This window comes from Monodon monoceros, unplaced genomic scaffold (assembly GCF_005190385.1).
Source record: "Monodon monoceros isolate NGI ecotype Baffin Bay Population unplaced genomic scaffold, NGI_Narwhal_1 Super_Scaffold_14, whole genome shotgun sequence".
NCBI lineage: Eukaryota > Metazoa > Chordata > Mammalia > Artiodactyla > Monodontidae > Monodon > Monodon monoceros.
The window spans coordinates 47,122,660-47,148,468 of NW_021703770.1; the positions used below are offsets into that span (position 1 = coordinate 47,122,660).

The 25,809-nt window shown below is 37.4% G+C and overlaps 1 protein-coding gene across 3 annotated transcripts in view; it reads left to right on the forward strand.

The window, feature by feature from the left end:
* Positions 1–25,809, forward strand: part of RMDN1 (regulator of microtubule dynamics 1) — a 36,607-nt gene that overhangs the window by 2,339 nt on the left and 8,459 nt on the right. The window contains exons 2-5 of one of the 3 annotated variants that reach the window (XM_029222521.1): positions 12,600–12,717; positions 16,836–16,932; positions 18,546–18,705; positions 24,335–24,424. In XM_029222521.1, the coding sequence (XP_029078354.1) occupies positions 12,600–12,717; positions 16,836–16,932; positions 18,546–18,705; positions 24,335–24,424 (465 nt within the window). Of the gene's footprint in view, positions 1–12,599; positions 12,718–13,119; positions 14,266–16,835; positions 16,933–18,545; positions 18,706–24,334; positions 24,425–25,809 lie in introns of those variants that run through there. The other 2 variants (XM_029222522.1, XM_029222523.1) reach the window with 2 other exon arrangements.

A 25,809-nucleotide genomic window follows, 5' to 3' on the forward strand; every position in this document is an offset into this window, starting at 1 on the left:
TGCTAAGGGCTCCTGCCAAGGCTCAACTTGAGGGTAAAGGGAAAATTCTGCTTCCAAGCTCATCATGTGCCTGTAGGCAGGCCTCTGTTACTCACCAGGAGGGCTTCTTCTCAGGGCTGCCTCAAGACACAGTAGCTAGATTCCCCCATGGCAGGCATGCAGTCAGAAGGAACACATGAGAGAGTGAGTATCAAAGATGGAAGCCACAGTCTTTTTATAACCTAATCTTAGAAGTAACATCTTTTCACTTCTGCATATTCTGTTTCTTACAAGGGAGTCAGTAAGTTCAGTCTACATTTAAGGGGAGGGGATTGCACAAGGGAGTGAACAGTAGAAAGCAGGGCTCATTGAGGGCCATTTTATTTTATTTATTTTTAAATTGAGAGATAATTGACATGTATTAGTTTCAGGTGTACAACATGATGATTCAGTATTTGTATTTATTGTGAAATGATCACCACAATAAGGCTAGTTAATATGAATCTCCACACATAGTTACAATATTTTTCTGGTGATGAGAACTTTTAAGATTTCTTCTCTTAGCAACTTTCACATATACAATACAGTATTATTAATTATAGTCACCGTGCTGTACATTATATCCTCAAGATGTATTTATTTTATAACTGGAAGTTTGTCCACCTTCACCCATTTCACCTACCTCTTTCACACACCCCCAGCCCCTCTTCCCTTGCCTCTGGCAACCACCAAACTCTTGTATATGAGTTTGGATTTTTTTTTTTTAGATTCCACATATAAGTTAGATCATACTGTATTTGTCTTTTTCTCTCTCATTTATTTCACTTAGCCTAATGCCCTCAAGGTCCATGTTGTTGCAAATGGCAAGATTTCTTTTTTTTCCAATGGTTGAATAATATTCCATTTTGTGTGTGTATCATTTTGTTGTTGTTCATTCATTGATGGACACTTAGGTTGCTTTCATGTCTTGGCCATTGTAAATAATATTGCAGTGCAACATGGGGTGCATATATTTTTTCAAGTTAGTGTTTTTGTTTCCTTTGGATAAATACCCAGAAGTGGAATCAGTGGATCATATTGATGTTCTATTTTCAATTTTTGGAAGAACCACCATACTGTTTTCCATAGTGGCTGCACCGATTTACGTTCCCAACAATGGCGCACAGAGTGCCCTTTTCTCAAATCCTCTCCAGCACTGGTTATATCTTGTCTTTTTGATAATGGCCATTCTAACAGGTGTGAGGTGAGATTTCATTATGGTTCTGATTTGCATTTCCCTGGTGATTAGTGATGTTGAGTACCTTTTCATGTACCCCTTGGCTCTCTGTATGTCTTCTTTGGAAAAATGTTTCTTCAGGTCCTCTACCCATTTTTTTAATTGGATGTTTGTTTTTTTGCTGTTGAGTTGTATGAGTTCTTAATATATTTTAGATACTAACCCCTTATCAGATACATGATTTGCAATTATTTTTTCCCTTTTGGTAGGGTGCCTTTTCATTTTGTTCATTGTTTCCTTTGCTGTGCAGAAACATTTCAGTTTGATGAAGTCCCACTTGTTTGTTTTTGCTTTTGTTGTCTTTGTTTTTGGTGTCAAATTCAAAATCATTGCCAAGACCAGTGTCGTGGAGCTTACCCCTATGTTTCTTTCTAGGAGTTTTATGGTTTCAGGTCTTACAATGAAGTCTTTAATCCATTTTGAGTTAATTTTTGTGTATGGAGTATAAGGTAGTGGTCCAGTTTCATTCTTTTGCATGTGGCTGTCCAGTTTTCCCAACACCAAAAAGACTGTCCTTCCCCCATTATATATTCTTGACTCCTTTGTCAATAATTACTGACAACATAGGCGTGGGGTTATTTCTGGGCTCTCTACTCTGTTTCATTGATCTATGTGTCTGTTTTTTATGTGAATACCATACTGTTTTGATCACTATAGGTTTATAATTTAGTTTGAAATCAGGGAGCATGATGCCTCCAGCTTTGCTCTTTTTTTCTCAGGATTACTTTGGCTATTTGGGGTCTTTTGTAATTCCATAAAAACCTTAGGATTGTTCTATTTCTGTGGAAAACACCATTGGAATTTTTATAGGGATTGTACTGAACCTAAAGATTGCTTTGGGTAGTATGGACCTTTTAACAATATTAATTCCTCTAAACCATGAGCATGGAATATCTTTCCATTATGTCCTCTTCAATTTCTTTCATCAGTGTCTTATAGTTTTCAGTGTACAGGTCTTTCACCTCCTTGGTTAAATTTATTCCTAGGTGTTTTATTCTTTTTGGCGTAACTGTAAATGGGATTATTTTCTCAACTTCTATTTTTAATAGTTTGTTATTAGTATATAAAAACATTTTTTGTATGTTGATTTTATATACTGCAACTTTACTTAATTCGTATATTATTTCTAACAGTTTTTTTGTGGAGTCTTTAGGGTTTTCTGTGTATGCCGTCATGTCATCTGCATGTACTGATAATTTTACTTCTTTTCCAATTTGTATGCCCCACACCTTTCTTTTTTCTTGCCTAATTGCTCTGGCTAGGACTTCCAATACTATACTGAATAAAAGTGGCAAGAGAGGGTATCCTTGTCTTGTTTCTCATCTTAGAGGAGAAGCTTTCAGCTTTTCACTATTGACTGTGATGTTAGCCATGGGTTTGTCATTTATGGCCTTTATTACATTGAGGTACATTCCCTCTATACCCTCTTTGTTCAGAATTTTATCATAAATAGATACTGAATTTTGACAAATGCTTTTTCTGCATCTATTGAGATGATCATATGGTTTTTGGCATTCATTTTGTTAATATGGTGAATCAGATTGATTTGCAGATGTTAAACCATCCTTGCATCCCTAAAATAAATCCCACTTGATCTTGACTTATGATTCTTTTAATGTATTATTGAATTTCATTTGCTAATTCTGTTGAAGATTTTTGCATCTATGTTCATCAGGGATATTGGCCTGTACTTTTTTTTTTCTTGTAATGTTCTTTTCTGACTTTGGTATTAGGGTAATGCTAGCCTCATAAAATGAGTTTGGAAGTTTTTCCTCTTCTATTTTTGAAAGAGTTTGAGAAGCATTGGTATTCATTCCTTAAATGTTTGATAGAATTCACCATTGAATCCATCTAGTCCTAGGCCATTCTTTGTTGGGAGGCTTTTGATTACTGATTCAATTGCCTCAATTGGTAATTGGTCTGTTCAGATTTTCTATTTCTTCATGATACAGTCTTGGTAGGTTGTATGTTAGGAATTTATCCATTTCTTCTAGTTTGTTCAGTTTGTCGGTGTATAATTGTTCATAGTAGACTCTTATGGTCCTTTGTACTTCTGTGGTATTGGTTGTGCTGTCTCCTCTTTCATTTATAATTTTATTTATTTGAGTCCTCTCTTTTTCACTTGGTGAATCTGGCTAAATGTTTGTCTATTTTGTGTACCTTAAAAGAAAAAAACAAACAAACCTGGGTCTTCATTTTATTGATCATTTCTCTTGTCTTTTTAGTCTCTATTTCATTTGTTCCCCCTCTGATTTTAGTTATTTCCTTCCTTCTGCTAATTTTGGGTTTTGTTTGTTTTTCTTTTTTTTTTTTTCCCAGCTCCTTGAGGTGTAAAGTGAGTTGTTTAATTGAAATCTTTCATGTTTGTTAACATAGGCATTTATCACTATGAACTTCCCTCTTAGAACTGCTTTTGCTATATCCTACAGGTTTTGGTATGCTGTATTGCCATTTTCAGTTTTTTCAAGGTGTCTTTTTAAAAAATTTCTCATCATTTCTTCTTTGAAGCATTGGTTGTACAGTAGCATGTTGTTTAATCTTCATATATATGTGAATTTTCTTCTTGGAATTGATTTCTAGTTTCATACCATTGTGGTTAGAAAAAATGCGTGATATGATTTTAATCTTCATAAATTTATTAAGACTTATTTTCTGACCTAACATTATGATCTGTCCTGGAGAATGTTTTCTGTACGCTTGTATATTCTGTTGCTTTGGGATGGCATGTTTTATATATGCCCATTAAGTCCATCTGGTTAAACATGTTGTTTGAGGCCAGTGTTTCCTTATTGATTTTCTTTCTGGATGATCTATCCATTGATGAAAGTGGGGTATTGAAGCCCCTTACTACTATTGTATTGCCATCTATTTCTGTGTTTAGATCTGTTGATAATTGCTTTATATATTTAGGTCCTCCTATGTTGGATTCATATTTACAAACCTTATATCGTCTTGTTGGATTTAGCCCTTTATCGTCATATAATGACATTCTTTGTTTCTTATTACAGTCTTTATCTTAATGTCTGTTTTGTCTGACACAGCTACCCCAACTTCCTTTTGGTTTCCATTTGCATGGAATATTTTTACCATCCCTTCATTCTTCATTTTCAGTCTTTGTGTGTCCTTAAAGCTGAATTGTTTTCGTTGTAGGCAGCATATAGTTGAGTCTGTTTTTTTCTTTCTTTTTTTTTTAATCCATTCAACCACTCTGTGTCTTTTGGTTGGAGAATTTGGTCCATTTACATTTAAAGTAATTACTGATAGGTATGAATTTACTATTGCCATTTTGTTAATTGTTTTTTGGTTGTTTTGTAATTCTTTTGTTCCTTCCCTCTGCTTTTGCTCTCTTCCTTTGTGATTTGTTTATTTTCTGAAGTGGAATGCTTATTTTCTCTTTCTCTTTGGTGTATCTCCTATAGTTTTTTTTAAAATAATTTATTTTCTCTTTATTTTTAGTTGTGTTGGGTCTTTGTTGCTGTGCACGGGCTTTCTCTAGTTGTGGCGAGCGCGGGCTACTCTTTGTTGTGGTACACAGGCTTCTTATTGCGGTGGCTTGTTATAGAGCATGGGCTCTAGGCATGCGGGCTTCAGTAGTTGTGGCACACGGGCTCAGTAGTTGTGGCTCGCAGGCTCTAGAGTGCAGGCTCAGTAGTTGTGGCGCACGGGCTCAGTTGCTCTGCGGCATGTGGGGTCTTCCCAGACCAGGGCTTGAACCCGTGTCCCATGCATTGGCAGGCAGATTCTTAACCACTGTACCACCAGGTCCTATAGGTTTTTGCTTTGTGGTTACCGTGAGGCTTACATAAAACATCTTAGAGTTTTAACAGTCTACTTTAAGTTGATAGCAACTTAAATTTGAATGTATTCTAAAGCTGTATGTTTTTACTTCTCCCCTCCCCCCACATTTTATGTTTTTGATGTTGCAGTTTATTTCTTTTTATTTTGTGCGTCTGTTAACAAATTATTTTTACTACTAGCTTTATAGTCAATTAACTCACCACCTTTACAACATTAGATTTTCCCAATTTTCGTATGTATTTACCTTCACTGGTGAGATTTGTACTTTCATATGTTTTCCTGTTACTAATCAGCACCCTTTCATTTCAAATTAAGGAAGTCCCTTTAAGGTTTCTTGTAAGACCATTCTAGTGATGATAAACTTCTTTAGGTTTTGCTTGTCAGTTAATCTCTCCTTCAATTCTGAAGGACAACTTTACCAGGTAGAGTGTTCTTTTTTTTTTTTTTTTTTTTTTTGCGGTACGCGGGCCTCTCACTGTTGTGGCCTCTCCCGTTGTGGAGCACAGGCTCCAGCCATGGCTTACGGGCCCAGCTGCTCTGCAGCATGTGGGATCTTCCCAGACCGGGGCACGAACCCGTGTCCCCTGCATCGGCAGGCGGACTCTCAACCACTGCGCCACCAGGGAAGCCCAGGTAGAGTGTTCTTAGTTGGCAGTTTTTCCTTTCAGGACTTTAAATATATTGTGCCCAACTCCCTTCTGGCCTGCAAAGTTTCTGCTGAAATATCTGCTGGTAAGTCTTGGGGTGGGAGGGAAATCCCTTGTATGTAACACGTTGCTTTTCTCTTGCTGCTTTTAAGGTTCCCTTCTTGTCTTGACTCTTTAATTTTCATGTGTCTTGGTGTGGGTCTCTTTGGCTTCATCTTTTTTTGAATTCTCTGGGCTTCCTGGATCTGAATGTCTGTTTTCTTCCCTGGATTAGGGAAGTTTTCAGCCACTGTTTCTTCAAATAAGTCTTCTACCCCTTTCTCTTCTCCTTCTGGGACATCTATAATACAAATATTGGTTTGTTTGATGTTGTCCCTTAAGTCCCTTAAGCTATCTTCACTCTTTATTCTTTTTTTTTTCTTTGTGCTGCTCTGATTGGATGAGTTCCATTGCCCTGTCTTCAAGTTCACTGATACTTTCTTCCACTTCTTCTAGTCTGCTGTTGAACTGCTCTGTTGTATTTTTCATTTCATTTATTGTATTCTTCAGCTCTATGATTTCTGTTTGGTACTTTCTTATATTTTCTGTCCCTTTGTTGAAATTCTCACTTTGTTCATCATTCTTCCTCTGAGATCAGTGAGCATCTTTGTGGCTTATTTTGAACACTTTATCAGGTAAATCACTGGTTTCCATTTTATTAAGGTCTTTTTCTGAGGTTTTATAATTGGAAAGGATTGTAATTGGCCCCTAATATGTGTATTTAATTAGCGACCTTCCATTTAGGCCTAGCTATGAAGATAAGCTACTAGGCCTCTGTCACAGAAGGCCTGGAGGTGCATTTCAGTCTGTTTTCTCTGCACAGTAAGTCCCCTACATATGAACAAGTTCTGTTCTGAGAGCACATTCATCAGTTCAATTTGTTCGTTAAGTCCACCAAACTTAGCCTAGGTATCCAGCTAACACAATCGGCTACGTAGTACCGTACTGTAATAGATTTATAATATTTTTCACACAAATAATACATAAAAAACAAACACAAAAAATAAAGAAAACATTTTAAATCTTACACTATAGTACCTTGAAAACTACAGTAGTACAGTACAACAGCTGGCATACAGGGGCTGGCATCGAGTGAACAGGCAAGAAGAGTTACTGACTGGAGGAGGGAGAGGAGGTGGGAGATGGTAGAGCTGAAGGATCATCAGCAACAGGAGACAGAGGGCAAGCTGCAGTTTCACTCATGCCTGCCATTGATGGCACATGTTCTGGTTCCTTGCTGGATTCAATTCTATCTACCCTTTTGAAAAAATTATCCAGTGATGTCTGGGTAGTAGCTCTTTTTTTCTCATCATAAATGACACGGTAGCACTGGATTGCATTCTGAATGGCTGCTGCAACCTTTGTGTACTGTTCTGTGTTCGGGTCCTGTGCCTCAAAAGCTAACAGTGACTCCTCACATAAAGAAAATCCCCTTGCCATTCCCTGCATCGTGAATCTCTTTCGTTCTTCAGTTACTTCTTCCTCTTGTCTCTCTTTGTCCTTCCTCTGGGCCTCCAATTCCATCAGGTCTTCGTTAGTAAGCTCCTTGTGTTGCACAGCAAGGAGCTCAGTGAAATTGTCCTCTTGCAGATCTAGCTCCAGCTTCTCACTGAGAGTCACTAAGTTGCTGAAGACCTCTTTGGACTCCTCATCCACCTTCTCAAATCCATGAAAACCATGAACAAACTGTGAGCAAAGGTTCTTCCAAACCCCATTCATGGTGACGGCCATAACCTCATGCCAAGCAAAGTCAGTACTTTTTATGGCCTTGTAGATGTATAGTCCTTCCAAAATTGTCACAAGATTGTTCCTGATTGATCACGCACCTTTACTGCCTGACAAAAAGTGTGATGTAGATAATGTTTCTTGAAAGTCGCTGTAACTCCCTGGTCCACAGGTTGGAAGAGTGACATAGTATTTGGTGGCAGATGCACTACTTTGACTTTGGGATGAAAGTCACCCATGAATGGGGGGTGGCCTGGAGCATTGTTGAGCAACAGAAGAATGTTGAATAGGACATCCTTCTCCAAGCAATATTTCTCTACCTCTGGGATAAAGTGGTGGTAAACCAATCCTGGAAAATGGCCTGTGCAACCTGGACTTTGGAGTTACTCTTCCATACAACAAGAAGAGAGCCCTTGGCTATATTTTTAAGGACTCTTGGGTTCTCTGAATGATAAACTAAGAGAGGCTTCAGCTTCATATCGCTGGAAGCATTGCCACCAAACAACAGAGTTAGCCTATCCTTTGTTGCTTTACAATCTGGCATCAACTTTTCCTCCTTACTGATGTAATTTCGGTCTGGCATCCTCTTCCAGTACAGTCCTGTCTCATCCACATTAAAAACCTGCTTGGGTAAATATGTACCTTCATCAGTAATTTCTCAAAGCATTTCAGGAAATTCCTGGGCAGCTACCGTATCTGCACCCTCTGCCTTGCCACTTACTTTTATGTTGTGAAAGTTGGCTCTAGACTTGAACCGATGAAATCAGCCATGGCTGGCATTAAAAGATGTGCCCTCTGGTTCTTTGCCATGTTTCTTCTTCAAGTCTTCATAAAGGCTTTTACATTCCTTTTGAATAAGCATTAAGTTTAATGAGACTCAGCACTGATGCTGATCCTGCGTTCACACACTGAGAAGTTTCTCCATCTCCTCCATCACTTTTCCACGCTTCTTCAATATTATCGTTGATATAATCGGCACAGTGGACTTCATATGTTCCATGATCTTGTCCTTGTTCTTTAGAATTGTGCCAATGGTTGAACCATTCGGGTTATAAGAATGAGTGATGTCTACAATTTTTTTGCCTTGCTCCACTCTCTCAATTATTTTCACTTTTGTTTCCATTGTTATTGCTTGGCGCTTCTTAGCAGTACCAGCTGCATAATTGCTGCTTTTACACTTGCTTCTGGACATCCTGGGCTTGAAATAAAGATCCTGTACTACTGTATTGTGTACAGTACTGTATAGTAAAGTACACAAAAGCACAACCAATTGTAGAGGATGCCCACACATGACAACGTACGCCAGACATGTGAACTAACTTACATGATTGGACATGAGAACGCAGGTTCGAATCTTTGAAAGTTCTCAACTTGAATGTTCGTATGTAGGGAACTTAGTGTACTGTGCCCTGTGGGGGTGGGGAGTTAGCCACTTTAGAACTGTTTTTCTGTTTGTTACAGTTATGTGAAACTCACGAACATAAGCCTCATTGGTCACCAGAGTCAAGCGAACAGGGGTTGTCCCCTGGTGGCAGCTGCAAAAACCGGAGCACCAAAAGTATGCACAAACGCTTTTGGGGGAGATACTGGTTACCTGGAGCATGGCAAAGCAAGAGTGCTTTGATAGTGCCCACGCTCTGAGATCTCTGGAAATGATTACTGTGTGTTAAATTAGATACCTGCTCCTCTGGCTGAAGATAAGATAAGCAAATAAGTGTCTTTCACAGAAAGTCTGGGTGCTTTTCAGTTGACTGTCTCTGTGCTGGGCTCTAGGATGGGTGAGTTTGCGTAAGCGCTTAAAGAATTGTTCTCAGTTTGCTATAGCCTTGTGGGTCTCATGGACACAAGCTCCATTGGCTTTCTAAGTTAGATGTTTTGGGGTTCACCTCTCAGGTACAAGTCTTTAAAGTTGGGGTGCCCAGTGTGAGGTTCAAACCCTTTGCTCCTCAGGGAGAAGCTCAAGGTTGTGAGTTTGCTCCCAATACTGGGTCTCCACACCAAAGGTGTGGTTTACGGGAAGATTTTATCTCAGCCTCTCCTACCTGTTTTGATGTGGTTTTTTTCCTCCTTTGTCTGATGTGGAGGAGTCACTCAGCTAGTTTGGGGGTTTCTTTCAGAGGAAATTGTTCTATATGTAGCTGTAGATTTGGTGTGTCTGTGGGAGGAGATATGTTTAGCTTCCTCCTATGTTGTCATCTTGAACCAGCATCCTTTGGGACCATTTTAGAGGCTGCCTACCACAACTAGACTCTGAAAACCTTGTAGACCATGTTAAATACTTTTTATTTTATTCTAAAGGTTATAGGAAATCATGAAAGAGTTTTAAACAGAGAATTCATAAGATCAGATTTGAGTTAAAAAATAACTTTTTCTAGTGTCAAGAATAGATAGGCTAGAGTGGATGCTGGAAACCAAATAAAAGATCATCACTACAGGACAGGTGAGATAATGTGGTGGTTTGAACTTTAGTGGTAGCCATGGAAATGGAAATAAAAGGATATTAATGATGTAAACTAAGCGGACCTGAAAGATAGCTTTGATGTGGAAGTTCAAAGGAAGAAGTCAAGAATGATTCTCAGTTTTCTGGCTACTCTAGCAGTGTGGATGGTGGTACTCTTTCCTGGTATAGGACCAAAGAAAACAATTTGGAGGGTTAAAGGAGGAGGTGAGTTACCTTTTGGGGTAATTAAGGTGAATATGATGAGATAGCCAAGTTAAAATGTGGAATAGACAGTAGTTTGATAGGTCTGATTTTTACCTTCTGATGCCTGGGCTGGAGATCGAGATTCGGAGACTTTAGCATATGGTTGTAAATGATGCCGTGGTAGAAGTTGTAAGTACAGTTGACCCCTGAACAATGCAGGGGTGAAGGGTGCTGGCCCCCCAAGCAGTCGAAAATCTGCTTATAACTTTACAGTCCTCTGTATCTGTGGGTTCAACTGTTTAGTACTGTAGTACATATTTATTGAAGAATATCCACATATAAGTGGACCCGCACAGCTTAAACCTGTGTTGTTGGAGGGTCAAATGTATTTAATAGTAAGATGAGAAGAAGGCCTATCACAGAGGAATTCCAACATTTAAGAGGAGGAGGAGCTGGCAAGAAGTTAGTAGAAAAACCAGGAGATGGTGGTGACACATTCCTTTCCATCTAGTGATGAGTTTGTATATTTGAATTCCTTCTAGCTTGAAATCATTATAATCAGTGTTGAAGAAAAGACATATCTAAGAGATAGCTTGCTTCTTTTGTTCAACAGATTTTTTTTTCAACAAATATTTTTTCAGAATTCATTGTATGGGAGGCATTGTGCTGAGTAATGGCTAAATACCATGAAGGGGAAAACTGAGTGAAGTGGGCTTGAGGGAAACAATAGCTGTTTTGGCTGATACTTGAGATGCCTGTTATACTTCATGTGGAGGTAAATGTTGTTTGGGCAGCTGAATATATGATTCTGAAGTTAAGTGGAGACCTCTGGGCTTTTTAAAATTTGCATGTTTTTGGCATGTTGATGGCATTTAAAGCCATGAAACAAAATGAGATCACCAAAATGATATGTATAGAGAAACAAAGGTCTGGGATTAAACCCAGGACACACCTGGGCAGTGAGGTTTTGGAGATGAAGAACCAACAAAAGAGAAGGAGCAGTTATTGAAATAGGAGTAAATTCAAGAGAGTAGTATTACAAAAGCTAAGCGAAGAGTGCTTCAAGAGTGAGAGAACACAGCAAGTACTGAGGAAAGGGATTGGATGAATTATAAAATGACGAGGAAATTTGGGGGATTGATGGATATGTTCATTATCTTGATTGTGGTGATAGTTTTACGGGTTTACATATATCTTAACACATGGTACACATTATGAATATGCAGTTTATTTTATGTCACATATCTCAGTAAAGCGATATTTAAAAAATTTCTTATATTAACCATCCATTTATGATTTTTTTTTTTAAAAGGAGGGAGTGAACAGCTGTCAATTGCTGTTGATAGATCAAGTAAGATGAGAGTTTACTAGGAAGTAGCATCCTTGGTTGCCTTAACTAGAATACCATCAGTGGAGTTGTGGGGATAAAAGTGATTTGTGTGAGTTCAAGAGAAAATGGGAAGAGAGGAAGTGGAGACAGAGCTCTAGAAAACTTTTTGAAAGAGTTTTGCTGAAAAGAGAATTTGGAAAATGAGACTGAAGGGAGATGTGAAGTCAAAAGGAAGCTTTTTGTTTTGTTTTTTTTTTTTTTTGCGGTTTGCGGGCCTCTCACTGTTGTGGCCTCTCCCATTGCGGAGCACAGGCTCTGGATGCGCAGGGTCAGCACCCATGGCTCACGGGCCCAGCCACTTCGCGGCATGTGGGATCTTTCCGGACCGGGGCACGAACCCGTGTCCCCTGCATCAGCAGGCGGACTCTCAACCACTGTGCCACCAGGGAAGCCCTGTTTTCTTTTTAAGAAGGGAACAATTACAGCTTACAAAGATAGTATAGCTTGTTTTTATTCAGATGGGAATAAATTGACAGAAAGGAAAAAATTGATGCTATGTGAAAAAAAGGGAAGAATTGCTGCAGTGATATCCATATACTCCTTTGCCATTGGTCTTGAGAATTCTGGCCATAATTATGAAAATTAATTTCTAAATCTGTTTTGATATGCTCTTTATTTTATTCATGGTTTATTTTAAAACTGGGTTTCATGGATCACTTTTGAAGATAGCTTTATTTAAAGCCATGTATATTTTTTATGTGTAATTACCATGTTTGATATCTTTCATCTTGTCTGTTCTTAAGGTTGATATTAATTATATTGGTGTCTCTTATTTTATTTCAAGAAATTATAATATCCATGCTTCCTCAAATAAAATGTAGATATTCCAATCCAGCACTTATCAGCATAACTGTGATTGTTACATAAGCTACCAGTATCAGCTGTTGTTAAGAATCTTTTCTTAGCAGGATATGCTCTCCCTATAAAGTAATTATGTGAAACAGTTTCACTGAAGAATTTGACAAAGTAAATTTTGAGCTTCCAATACTCTTAGGATTGATTGTGTTGGGGGTAGGAGAAAATTGATGTAATCTTTGCTTGGGATAGCAGTTTCTTCAAATTTTCTAAGTTTGTTAACCCTGACCATAATTCTTTCCATAGGTGATGGGAAACCCAGGAACTTTCAAAAGAAGTCTTTTATTCTCTGCCTTGTCTTATTTGGGTTTTGAAACTTATCAAGTCATTTCCCAGGCTGCTGTGGTTCATGCCGCAGCCAAAGGTAAGCCTAAGGTAAACATCAGGAACACTTAGAGTTGTTTGTGTTTGTTATATTTTGTTAATAACTTATTATTTTTTTTTTTTTTTGCGGTACACGAGCGTCTCACTGCTGTGGCCTCTCCCATTGTGGAGCACAGCCTCCGGACGCGCAGACTCAGCGGCCATGGCTCACGGGCCCAGCCGCTGCACGGCATGTGGGATCTTCCCGGACCAGGGCACGAACCCATGTCCCCTGCATCAGCAGGTGGACTTTTAACCACTGCGCCACCAGGGAAGCCCCAAGAAAAACTTTTAATTTATGAGTTAATAAGGCTTTTTGTTTTTCACAGTCCTCACTTTTTAACTATCAAGAAGGTACTTGGGAAAGAAGAGACTTGATTTTGAATAGATGTTCTTATTAAAGTTCTAGTAGATGAAGAATTTGAGAATAGCTAAAGAGTACTAGTTATTTGTTGATTTCATTTGCCCATGACTATTCTTATATTTCTAAAAAAGCAGATGCTTGAATTGCTACGTTTTTGTTTTATCTTTTCTTTCGTTTAATGTATCATTTATTTTCATGAAAGACAAAGTAGAGGACTTGGTTTTATCACTGGCTTAATGACATATTTTGGCAGATACTTAAAACTCAGCTTTTTAAAGCTCCCTAGACTTTTCATCATAACTTTAACTCTCACAGCAACCTTGCAAAGTAGTTAGGAGGAGCCATATTTTCACATTACAATATTAATTTTTTTAAAGCATCCTTGAGAGATGTGCCCAGTGGTTGCACTTTTAAGATTTTTCTATGTGTGTGCCCCATTATATTAATTTTTGAAAAGAAGCTCAAAAAGTTAAACTTCTTCAAAGTACCAGAGCAGAGACCTTACCTATTTCTTTTCATGTCTATCACACTTAGTTTCAGTGAGCTTTAGCACCATTACAGAAATGAGTGCAAAGTTTTAGGGCTTCCCTAGGGAACAAAATATGGCACTTTGAAAGGCAAAGTCAAAATTATTTATAGCCTTAATGATCATAGTTGGTTTTTTCAGAAGTGTCCTAATGACAGAAAATTACTGCATATTTGGTAAGGTGCTAGGCCCCTGTGAGGCCTGCATGATCTGGGCTGTGGCCTTGCACAGACACAGTAGTAGAGGGTAAGGGGGAGTGTCAAACCGTCAACTGTTTCCTGACTTTGTACTTCAAGGTACTTGGATGTGGCTTTCCTCCATTTTCTTCCTCCACCTCTTGAGTGAATGGCCATGAACTGGGCTACAGGAGTCCTGTAGATCACCAAGTGGGTAGGCCTCCTTGCCCAGAGATTGCTCTGTGTCCCAGCCAGACTCACACATCCTGCTGAGCAGTGGCTGACCCTTCACTCCCGTTTCCAGGATGGCTGCTGTCAAGTGTGAACTTATTAAGAATTTCACTTCAGAGGAAACCGTTCATCACGATAAGATCTCCATTATAGGAACTGGATTGGTTGTCATGGCCTGTGCTAATAGCATCTTATTAAAAGGCTTGAGTGATGAACTTGCCTTTGTGGATGTTGATGAAGGCAAACTGAAGGGTGAGACAGTGGCTCTTCAACATGGCAGCCCTTTCATGAAAATGCCAAATATTGTTTCCAGCAAAGATTACCTTGTCACTGCAAACTCCAACCTAGTGATTATCACAGCAGGTGCATACCCAAGAAAAAGAGAAACACACTTTGATGTAGTCAAGTAAAATGTGCCCATCTTTAACTTAATGATTTCTTGTATTACCCAGTGTAGTCCTGGCTGCAAACTGATATTTGCTTCCAATCCAGTGGATATCTTAATTACGTAGCTTGGAAGTTGAGTGCCTTTCCCAAAAACCATGTTACTGGAACAACATGGTTTTTGGGAAGTGGCTGTAATCTGAAGTCCACCCATATCCATTTCTTCATTGGGCAAAGGCTTGCTATCCACTGTGAAAGCTGTTATAGATGGATCTATAACCATTGGTAAACATGGAAACTTAAGTGTACCTGTGTGGAGTGGAGTTAACATTGCCATGTCCCTCTGAAGGATCTAAACTCAGATATAGGAACAGATAAAGATCCTGAACAGTGGAAAAATGTCCACAAAGAAGTGATTACCTATGGCTATGAAATGGTTAAAAGGAAAGTTTATATTAATTTGGCCATTGGCCTAACTTTAGCTGATTTAACAGAAAGCATTTTTAAGAGTCTCAGGAGAGTTTCCACCGTAAGGACCTCTATGGAATAAATGAAGTGTTCCTTAGTGTTCCTTGTATTCTGGGAGAGAATGGTATTGCACACCTTACAAATATAAAGCTGACCTCTGAAGAGGAGGCCCGTTTGAAAAAGAGTGCAGAAAACCTTTGGGAAATTCAGAAGGAGCTCATGCTTTAAAGTTGTTAAAGCTACCATTCTGAAGTTATTGAAGAGATAGTAGTTATAGGATTGTATAACAAACTTGAATAAACCTGAATTCGTAAAAGTTGGAAAAAGGAAATGGGGTATAGTGACTCCCCTGTTTATTTAGCCCTCCAGCTTTTTATTTAGCATCCAGATGCTGGATGATACTTACATTTTTTTGTTTTTACTATTCCTATTCCTAAGTAAGTGTATCTGACTTTGTTTCCATTGTCATACCAGCTGTGACTTTCTTCTGCTTCCTGCTTCTGCTTTTAAGGACTCTTGTGATTATACTGGACCCACCTGGCTAAGATAATTTACTCTTTTAAGGTTAGCTAATTAGCAACCTTAATTCCATCTACAAGCTTAATTCCCCTTTGCCCTAGTAACCTGTACATTTTCACAGGTCCAGGGGTTAAGATATGGACTTGTCTGGGGCCATTATTTTGCCAACCACAAATATCGACTAAGAATGCTGAGACTATTTACTTCCTACTACTTACTCTTTAAGAATCTTTGGCTTTTTATAACCCAAATATGTAAAATCAGCCACTGATAAAAATAGAGAATAGAATGAAAGCAAACTTAAGAAAATTAACCGGCCATGAGAATATTACTAAACTATAGCACCTAACCAGACTGAAGTAGGATTATAGAGGAAAAAAAATCTTTATTTTAGGGTTTCTTTGCTGTTGTCATTTAATTTTTCTTAAATTAGTATAATTACATGATGATTTTAACTTAAAAAATACTTCAGTTTACATAGTTGTGTCATATATTTATGAGGTTATTTTTGCTGGTCTAGATTTTAATTTTTCATAAACTTAAAAAAAAATTTAGTGCACATGTAACATATCATATTGTACACCAACTATACTTCAATGAAAAAAAAATTTTTTAGCCCCATACACTATGATTAAAGCATACTAAGATAAATAATAAAGTAACTTTACTGAACATATTGGAATGTTGGCTTATACATAAGACTAAGTAATACAGCACCCTTATAGAAGACAAAATTAAATGTGTATGTTCATTAGTAATAATTGGAATATCTGAAATTCAGACTAACTGGGTTTTTTAGTAACTAGTTAACTTTTTTAGAACATTACACTGTCTATAAGTTTTATGGTTTTTGTTGTAATATCTAAACTCATTAATGAGTTGGTTGGAGCATAGTGCCTCTAATTTAAGTTTCAGATCCTCTGTGTAGTTAACTTCATCTAAATTTTTTGATGACAGATTTGACTCTTTTTCCATGATAATGTCTGTATAAGTTAGATCATAAAAAGAATCTAGTAAAACAGTGTGTTGCATTCCACTCAAATTAATAATTTTCCGTGCTGTAAGTGGATATCATATCATTTTCTGCAGTGGATTTTTACTTCACAGCGGCAACAATAACAAAGGCTTTGTGTGGAGGGTAAGGGTACTATAAATTCCTCACAGAAGATTACTTTTTTCATTTTTTAAAATGTGTCATATTAAATTAGTACCAGAGTAAGTCTTCTATTTTTTTATTTTCCAAGGTTTTAATAAATCACTTATTATGTGTGATAGCTTCATACTTATTTCTACTATACTTACATCTCAGTTGTTCATAATTTCTGATCTTTATTTATAGGTGATTTCTGTATCTAATTTCTTTTGCTTCTATATAAAAGTGTTCATGTTTCTTAGAATTATTGCCATCTGGCTTGGGAAGACCTACTTTATTGAGCCTTTTTCTTTTATAGTCTTCAGAGTTGAAGAAATCCTTGAACAAGCAGACTACCTATATGAAAGTGGAGAAACAGAAAAACTTTACCAGTTGCTATCCCAGTACAAGGAAAGGTGGGCTGTGTATGATAGGCCTGGGTTTGCGGTTTCCTGAAATTTTTTGTTATTTAACAATTAAAATATTCTTGGTGCTTGGAATTTTTATAGTTTTTAAAAGTTTTTACTTCAAAATAATACTTCTTAGAGTTTAATTTATAGTATGATTTTTTTCTTAATGTTAAGTGACTCAAAAGTGCTACATATATCTCATTGATTCAGAAAAGGTGGTTCTGCTTACTCTAGTTGAATGTTGAAATTTTTTTTCATTTTGTTATTTTGCTTTGAATACAAGGTAGTCATTGAATAGATGTTTATCTTCTCTATATTGTATATTTCTCATTTATTCTAAATTTCATATTGGTTTAAGATTTGAATGAGCTAGGATGATTTTTTGTCACCATTGAATGATATCTGTGTTATCACTGTGAAGCACAGTCTCATAGAGGAACTAAAAATACCTCCTTTTTCTATTTTTAATATTAGCTTACATGCTTAGTCTGGTGTATTAATGTGACCTCATTTTTGGGGGAAGGATGGAGAAGGAGGGAGACTCAGCCCAATAAAATAAGTCAAATCAGGCTAGATGGCATTTCCAGATCACTGATTTACCTCATCTCCTGAACTAAAAATATTGAGTCATTTTCAACTACCTTTCTTAGATTCCCCAAACCAGTTTTCCCCCCAAGACCCATCAGTTTTACCTCCTAAATATCTATAGGATCCAACTTTCCTTCTCCATTGTCCCCTGAGTAACTTGAGGTGGTTGGCTTGGCATTTTATAGTCATTTTAGTAATTACTTGAAAAGTAAGCTACAAGGTAGTTATTCCATATTCATTGAATTATAGATATACTATTGCTACCTTTAGTTTCATTCAACTTTATGTGAATAGTATTTTTGTTAAGAAATGTATAATGTAGTAGGCTTAAAGACAAACATTTAATAAAAAGGAATTTAAGGTTAGTTTTTAAAGAAATATTCCTAACTTTTAACCTTGGTTTCTGTTTTATTTATTAGCCATTTCAAGTCTTATATAACTATATTTAAGTGGCAGTTTTTCAAGGAGTCCAAAGCTGTAAATATTTCATGCATCATGGCATGGATGATACATTCAAAGTTAAGATTTATTTTGAGATTATATTTAATCATTCATTCATTCACAGATATTTATCGTATATTTTTTGTGTGCCAGGTACTGTATTTGGAGCTATGGATACAGCATTTTGTTTATAGAGCATGATCTTGTCTATAAATTTATGTATTTTATAGTACTGTCTGAACCAGTTAGCTGTCTGAAGCACAGTGCCACTGAAGTCAAGCTTCAAGTGTTGAATTTTGTAGGGAAAGTGTTCAGAGAATTCAAATACAGATATTTTCTAAGGAAGTTAGTATTTTAGATATTATAAGTTAATGTTTATTTATAATATTGGATATTTTATAGGAAATTTTGTCAAATACAGTTTTTGTATGGTAGAAAATAATAAATTTAACATGAAAAATGGATTTTGATATCATATTGCTCGCTGTATCCTCACTGACCTGAAAGACCGTATGTATTCATTAGTGATATGACCTTTAACAATTTTAAAATTGAGCTAAAATGGTTGTTTTATATTTATTTCAAATCAGTGAAGATGCAGAGTTACTGTGGCGTTTGGCACGGGCATCACGTGATATAGCTCAACTCAGTGGAACCTCAGAAGAGGAGAAAAAGCTCTTGGTGTATGAAGCCCTGGAGTATGCAAAAAGGGCACTAGAAAAAAATGAATCAAGTTTTGCAGCTCATAAGGTGAGGTGCTTACAGTACTGTAACTGTTACCATGTACTGAGAGGGACATTGGTCTGTACTTATCTATTGTCTCTAATTTACATAGGAAAGAAATAGTCCTCTTTTAAAGAAGTAGGGAAAAGGTTTATTTTTATAACATTTTTTTAAAAAAGAAGTTCTTTGCATTCTTGAACATTTATTGTAAGTTCATTAGTATGTTTGATAAATTACTTTTGTGAAGGCTTATTTTTAAACCAAAGTGTTAGTTTCATGAATTACCTCTATCTTTATTTCTAGTAGTACAAACACTGGACAAACGTTTTCTCTTTTTCCTCACATTATATTTGTTTTATGTAGAGGTAGGAGTGTAGCAGCTGGACAGCTGAGATCTAGTATAACTTTTTACATGTAACTCCACTAGCTTCTGGATTTCCTGACTGGTTTAGAATGTTATTCAGTGGATACTGTGGGGAGACTAGGGGACATTATTGGTATTTTGGATTAGGACATCACTTTATCATAGTAGACTGTCCTCAGTGGAGCCCCTAAGTCATTGTGACAACCAAATTCTGTCTCCATGCATTTCCAGATGCTCCCTTTAGGGGATGGTTCTGTCTCCCCCCCCCCCCCCCCCTCCCCCACTACTTGTTTATATTAAGAATTAAACATACAGACCCTTTAAATTTGCTGAGACTTGTTTTATGGCCCAGAATATGGTCCATATTTGTAAATGTTCTTTTTGCACATGAAAAGAATATTTATTCAGCTGTTGTCATTCAGGTCAAGTTGGTTGATAGTGATAGTGGTGTTTGAATCTTCTATATCCTTACTGATTTTCTGTCTACTTCTATAAATTATTCACAGAGGGATGCTGAAATCTCCAAGTATAATTGTAAATTTATCTATTTGCAGTTTTCTTAGTTTTTGCACCATGTATTTTAAAGTGCTGTTATTAGGACTATAAACATTTAGCATTGTTATATTTTCTTGATGTGTTGACCTCTTTATCATTGTAAAATGATCTTCTTTATCTCTAGAAATATTCTTGGTTTTATAGTCTACTTTGTCTGATATTAATGTAACCACTCTTGTTTTCTTTTGATTGTTAACATGTTACATCCTTTTCTGTCCTTCTACTTTTATTTGTGCCTTTATATTTAACATATACTTCTTGTAAGGAGATGATAATTCTTGCTTTTATTTTTACTTGTTTTATATTCTTCACATTATATAAAATTCACCATTGTATACACTTCAGTGGTTTGTAGCATATTTTACTATGTTGTTCAACCTTCACCACTATCTAATTCTGGAACATGTCAATTACCCCCAAAACAAACCCCATATCTATAACCAGTTAGTCCCAGTTGTCTCCTGCTCCTGTCCCCTGGCAAGCACTGAGCTACTTTCTGTCCCTGTTAATTTGCCTGTTCTGAACATTTCATGTAAATGAAATCATACAGTATGTGGCCTTTGTGTGTCTGGCTTCTTTCACTTAGCCATGGATGAACAACGTTCATCCATGCTGAGTATATGACAGTACTTCATTCCTTTTTATGGCTGAATGATACTCCATTGTATGGAAATACCATTTTTATTTATTCATTTATCAGCTGATGGGCATTTGGGTTGTTTCCACTTTTTGGCTATTATGAATAATGCTACTATAAATAATTCCGTACAAGTTTTTGTGTGAACACCTGCTTTTATTTATTTTTTTAATTGAGGTAAATTCACATAACATAAAAGTAACCATTTTATACATTTGGCATTCTTATACCATTGGCATTTATACATTTACAGTGTTATGCAATAGTTACCTCTCTCTAGTTCCAAAACATTTTCATCACCTCAAAAGGAAACCCTCTACCCATTAAACAGTCACTCTCTATTCCCTCTTATTCCCAGCCCCTGACAACCACTAATCTGCTTTCTGTCCCTATGGCTTTACCTACTCTGGATATTTCATAGAAGTGGAATCATACAATATGGGATAATTTGTGTCTGACATCTTTCACTTAATTGTTTTTGAAGTCCATTCACCTTGCAGCATTTATCAGTACTTTATTCTTTTTTATGGATGAATAATATTTCATTGTATACCACATTTTGTTTATCCATTCATTAGTTGATGGACATTTATTTCCACCTTTGGCTATTGCTTATAGTGTAGCTATCAACATTCGTGCACAGGTATTTGTTTAAATATCTGTTTTAAATTATTTTGAGTATATACCTAGTAGTGGAATTACTGGTGCATGTGGTCATTCTATGTAATTCTTTTTGAGGAACTGTCAAATTATTTTCCAAAGTAGCTGTACCATTTTACATTGCCACTAGCAGTGTATGAGGGTTCCAGTTTTTCCACATCCTTGCCAACACTTGTTATTGTCCATTTTTAAAAATTATAGCCATCTTAGCAGATGTGAAGTGGTATCTCGTCATGGTTTTGATTTGCATTTTCCTAATGACTAGTGATATTGAACATCTTTTCATATACTTGTCGGACGTTTATATATATTCCTTGGAGAAAATGTCTATTTAAAGTCTTTGCCCATTTTTATTTATTTATTTTTTTGCGGTACGCGGGCCTCTCACTGTTGTGGCCTCTCCCGTTGCGGAGCAGAGGCTCCGGACGCGCAGGTTCAGTGGCCATGGCTCATGGGCCTAGCCACTCCACAGCATGTGGGATCTTCCCAGACCAGGGCACGAACCCATGTCCCCTGCTTCGGCAGGTGGACTCTCAACCACTGCGCCACCAGGGAAGCCCTTTGCCCATTTTTAAACTTGTCTTTTTATTGTTGAATTGTAAGAGAATATTTTCTGTATACTAGTCCCCTGTTAGATATATGACTTGCAAATACTTTCTCCCATCCTGTGGCTTGTCTTTTCACTTTCTTAATAGTGTTCTTTGCAAAAGGTTTTAATTTTGATAAGGTCCAATATATTTATTGTTCTTTGATTGCTTGTGCTTTTGATGTCATATCTAAAAAACTTGCCCAATCCAGTGTTACAGACGTTTTCACCTATGTTTCTTTCTAAGAGTTTTATATTTTTTAGTTCTTACATTTAGGTCTTTGGTACATTTGGACTTAACTTTTATGCATGGTGAGAGGTAGGAGTCCAAATTCATTCTTTGGCATATATATATCCAGTTGTCCTACTACCATTTGTTGAAAAGATTATTCTTTCTCCACTGAACGGTCTTGGCATCCTTGATGAAAATCAGTTCAACATAGATGTATGTTTTTTTTTTTTTTTTTTTTTTTTTACGGTACGCGGGCCTCTCACCGCTGTGGCCTCTCCCGTTGCGGAGCACAGGCTCCGGACGCGCAGGCTCAGCGGCCATGGCTTATGGGCCCAGCCGCTCTGTGGCACATGGGATCCTCCCGGACCAGGGCACGATCCCGCGTTCCCTGCATCGGCAGGTGGACCCTCAACCACTGCGCCACCAGGGAAGCCCTGTATGGGTTTATTTTTGAGCTCTCAGTTCTATTCCATTGGTCAGTGTGTATCCTTTTGCTAGTACCACAATGTCTTGATTACTATTGCTTGGTAGTAAGTTTTGAAACAAGGAAGTGTGAGTCCTCCAACTTGTTCTTCTTTTGTTTTGACTTTCTTTGACTATTCTCAGTCCCTTGAATTTCCGTATGAACTTTAGGATCAGCCTGTAAAGTTGTGCAAAGATGCCAGTTGGATTTTTCAAAGGGATTTCATTGAATTTGTAGATCAATTTGGGGACTATCACCATCTTAACGATATCTTCCAATCCATGAACTTATGCATTCTTTCTCTTTGTTTAGGTCTTTTTCTTTCATCAGTGTTTTGTAATTTTTCAGTGTCAAGTAACTGTCAAAGAGGATCTTCAAGGTAGCAGGAAAGAAGGCTTTTAGGCAGGACTAGAGTAGCATTTAATTTGGAGGGCTCTTTTGTTGTTGTTTTCCCTACAACTGATATTCCTAGATCTTTGTGAGCTCTTGATTTCCAAACCTTTTGGGTTTTCTCAGCCTTGGATAGTCTCTTCATATGCAAGCGATGATCTTTACTCAGCTGAAAAGGGTGACCCTCTGCAGTTCTTCATCTGGAGTTCTAGCTCCAGTCAGCTGTTTCTTCTACAGTATTCTGCTCTGTGAACTCCAGACACCTGGGCTTCCCCAGACTCCCAGTTCCATCTCTTCAAAGCAGAAACACTGCTTGGCCTATTTTGCCTCCCTGGGCTTCAACCTAGAAATTTCTCCAGGGCAGCCATAGGGCTCATCTCATTTGTTTCTCATCTGTGAGATGTCACTGTTGCCTGATGTGTATAATATCTTGAGAGTCTTTATTTCTTATATTTTGTCTGCTTATTTTAGCCTTTCAGGCAAGAAGGTAGGTATAGTATCTATTACCCCTTCTTGGCTAGATTATCTGTTATAAAAGAAAAGTTTTCTTTAAAAATAATGTAAACTTATTACAGAAAATAGACATTTTGGAAATGGAAAAAAAGTACCAATATGGAAATAAAAGTCACCCATGATCACAGCTCCTACCTTCAGCTCTTGCTAGTATGATCATTAATTAACAGTCCTATGTAGTAACTAAATGCCAATCTGAGCAGAATGTTTAGGAATCATCCATAAGTTGTGTTTGTTTTGATATAGATGATAGTTAAATGCATAAGAGAAGGTGATTTTATCTAGAGCCCTGATAAGTGGGAAGAGATCAGAGCACCAAATTTGAAACCCTGTATGACACCTCTAGTCATCTGAATTTGGGCAGCTGGGTGACTGTCAGTGGAGATTAAATGAGCATAGTCAGTGTGGGTTTTAAATTATACTCTTTTATTTTCAATAAAAATATCAAGATACAAAAGATTTTGGTGGAGAATAGATTTAAACAGAAGTTTAAGTATTAAAGTTTTTATGGTTATAATTATTAAAATTTCACAGATATAAGCACAAACAAAAAGAAATGGTGCGTGTTTATAAGAAACCATTGTATCTCACAGAACCCAAAGGCAAGATGCATTTAGTCTTCAGGAGAAACTGGCTCAATTGCTCTGAGGCTTCATTGTCTTTCCTCTTTGCTGTTATCTGCAAATCTTTTTTTACTTTAGTTTTTTTCTCATCCTCAGTTTTGTGACTTTCCACAGCATCTGGGTTTATGAAGCTTGGATATTTTGGTTTTGGTTCTTAGGGAAGAAACTCAGATTATCTCAGTTTGGGTCTGTATCCAGCTATGGGTATGGGGACAAGGTCACAACTGACAAATGTGGCTGTTATTACTATAACAATGCAGGTGTGGGAGAAGAAGCAGCTCCAATAAAATAGGATAAGAAAATAAAATGATAATTATTAAATCGCACATTTCTCTAAATTTATATTGATACCATAAATATGAATTGTTATCTCCCCATTGTGTTGGTAACTTTCTTAGAGATTCACTACCCTCTGCCTTGTATTATAGTTCTCTAAAAACATGTCCAAGTTCCTTGAGAGCCATGTCTACTTTTTCTTGTATATTCCAGTATATTTAATACAGTTTTTGTCCTCTGCTTTTTGTTAAATGACGACTGAGGAATAAATATCAATAGTTATTCAGTTTTACCTTGTATCGAATGGAATACTATTGAGTATTATTATTCTTACTCCCTTTTTTCTTCTATTTTTAGTGGTATGCAATCTGTATTAGCGATGTTGGAGATTATGAAGGAATCAGGGCTAAAATTGCAAATGCCTACAAGATCAAGGAGCATTTTGAGGTACTGATGAACTTTAAAAGTCATTAGTTTTCTGAATTGATTTCTGTTTCACTTATCTCTTGCTGTATAGCAAACCACCTAAAACTTAGTGGCCTAAAACAATGACTGTTTATTTCTCACAGTTCTGTGGATTAACTGTGCACAGTGGTGCTTCTGTTCTGCTTGTTGTGGCTGAGGTCATTTAGAGGGCTACATTCACCTGGACCCTCAGCTGGGACGGGAATGTAGAAGATGCACTCTCATCTACAACAGTTTCTCTCTACTTTTCTTATCATTTAGTAGTGTAGCCCAGGCTTCTTTATAGCATGGTAGCTGGCTTCCAAGAGTGAGCATTCCAAGGGAAAATTTCCATTGTGCAAACTTTTATCAAGCATGTTTGCATCACGCTTGGTAATAACCTGTCGACCTAAACAAGTAATGTGGCCAAGACTAGAGAATGTGGGAGAGGCTTTTACAAAGTCCTGAGTGCCAGGAGGTGTAGTCTCATCTAACAATCTAATATAATTGACATACCACTCCCAAAGGTAATAGTAGTGTATACGATTATGATCTCTGTGTGTGTTTTAATATTTCCCCCAAAGTTAATTTACTTATTTATAGTAAGCTCTTCCTTAGGTGCCAGAAATTCTCCAGGAGTTTGTATATTTCATGATGTGCATACACACTATTCCATTGTCCAAAAGCAAACAACAAAAAAACTGCAGCTAAAAAACTGCAGTGTATTTGTTTCTTTCTCTTTCTTTCTCTCTCTCTCTCTCTTTCTTTCTCTCTCTCTCTCTCTCTCTCTCTTTCTCTCTCTCTCTCTCTCTCTCTCTCTCTCTCTCTCTCTCTCTCTCTCTCTCTCTCTCTCTCTCTCTCATTTTTGGCTGGGTTGGGTCTTTGTTGCCATGCACAGGGTTTCTCTAGTTGCAGCGAGTGGGGGCTACTCTTTGTTGCGGTGTGTGGGCTTCTTATTGTGGTAGCTTCTCTTTGTTGTGGAGCACGGGCTGTAGGTACGCAGGCTTCAGTAGTTGTGGCACATGGGCTCAGTAGTTGTGGCTAGCGGGCTCTAGAGCGCAGGCTCAGTAGTTGTGGCGCATGGGCTTAGTTGCTCTGCGGCATGTGGTATCTTCCCGGACCGGGGCTCGAACCCGTGTCCCCTGCATTGGCATTTGGATTCTTAACCATTGTACCACCAGGGAAGTCCCTGTCTTTTGATATTATAGACCATCTCAAAAACACACAGGAAGAGAAAGTGATGAAAACAAACATTTATCATTATAGTCTCAATTCCTAGTTAATGTAATGACTAGTGGAAAAGAACATTGGACTAGGAGTCAGGAGACCTAGCTTCTTATTTGGGCATCAGTAGTGTATATATATATACACAAACACACAAACACACA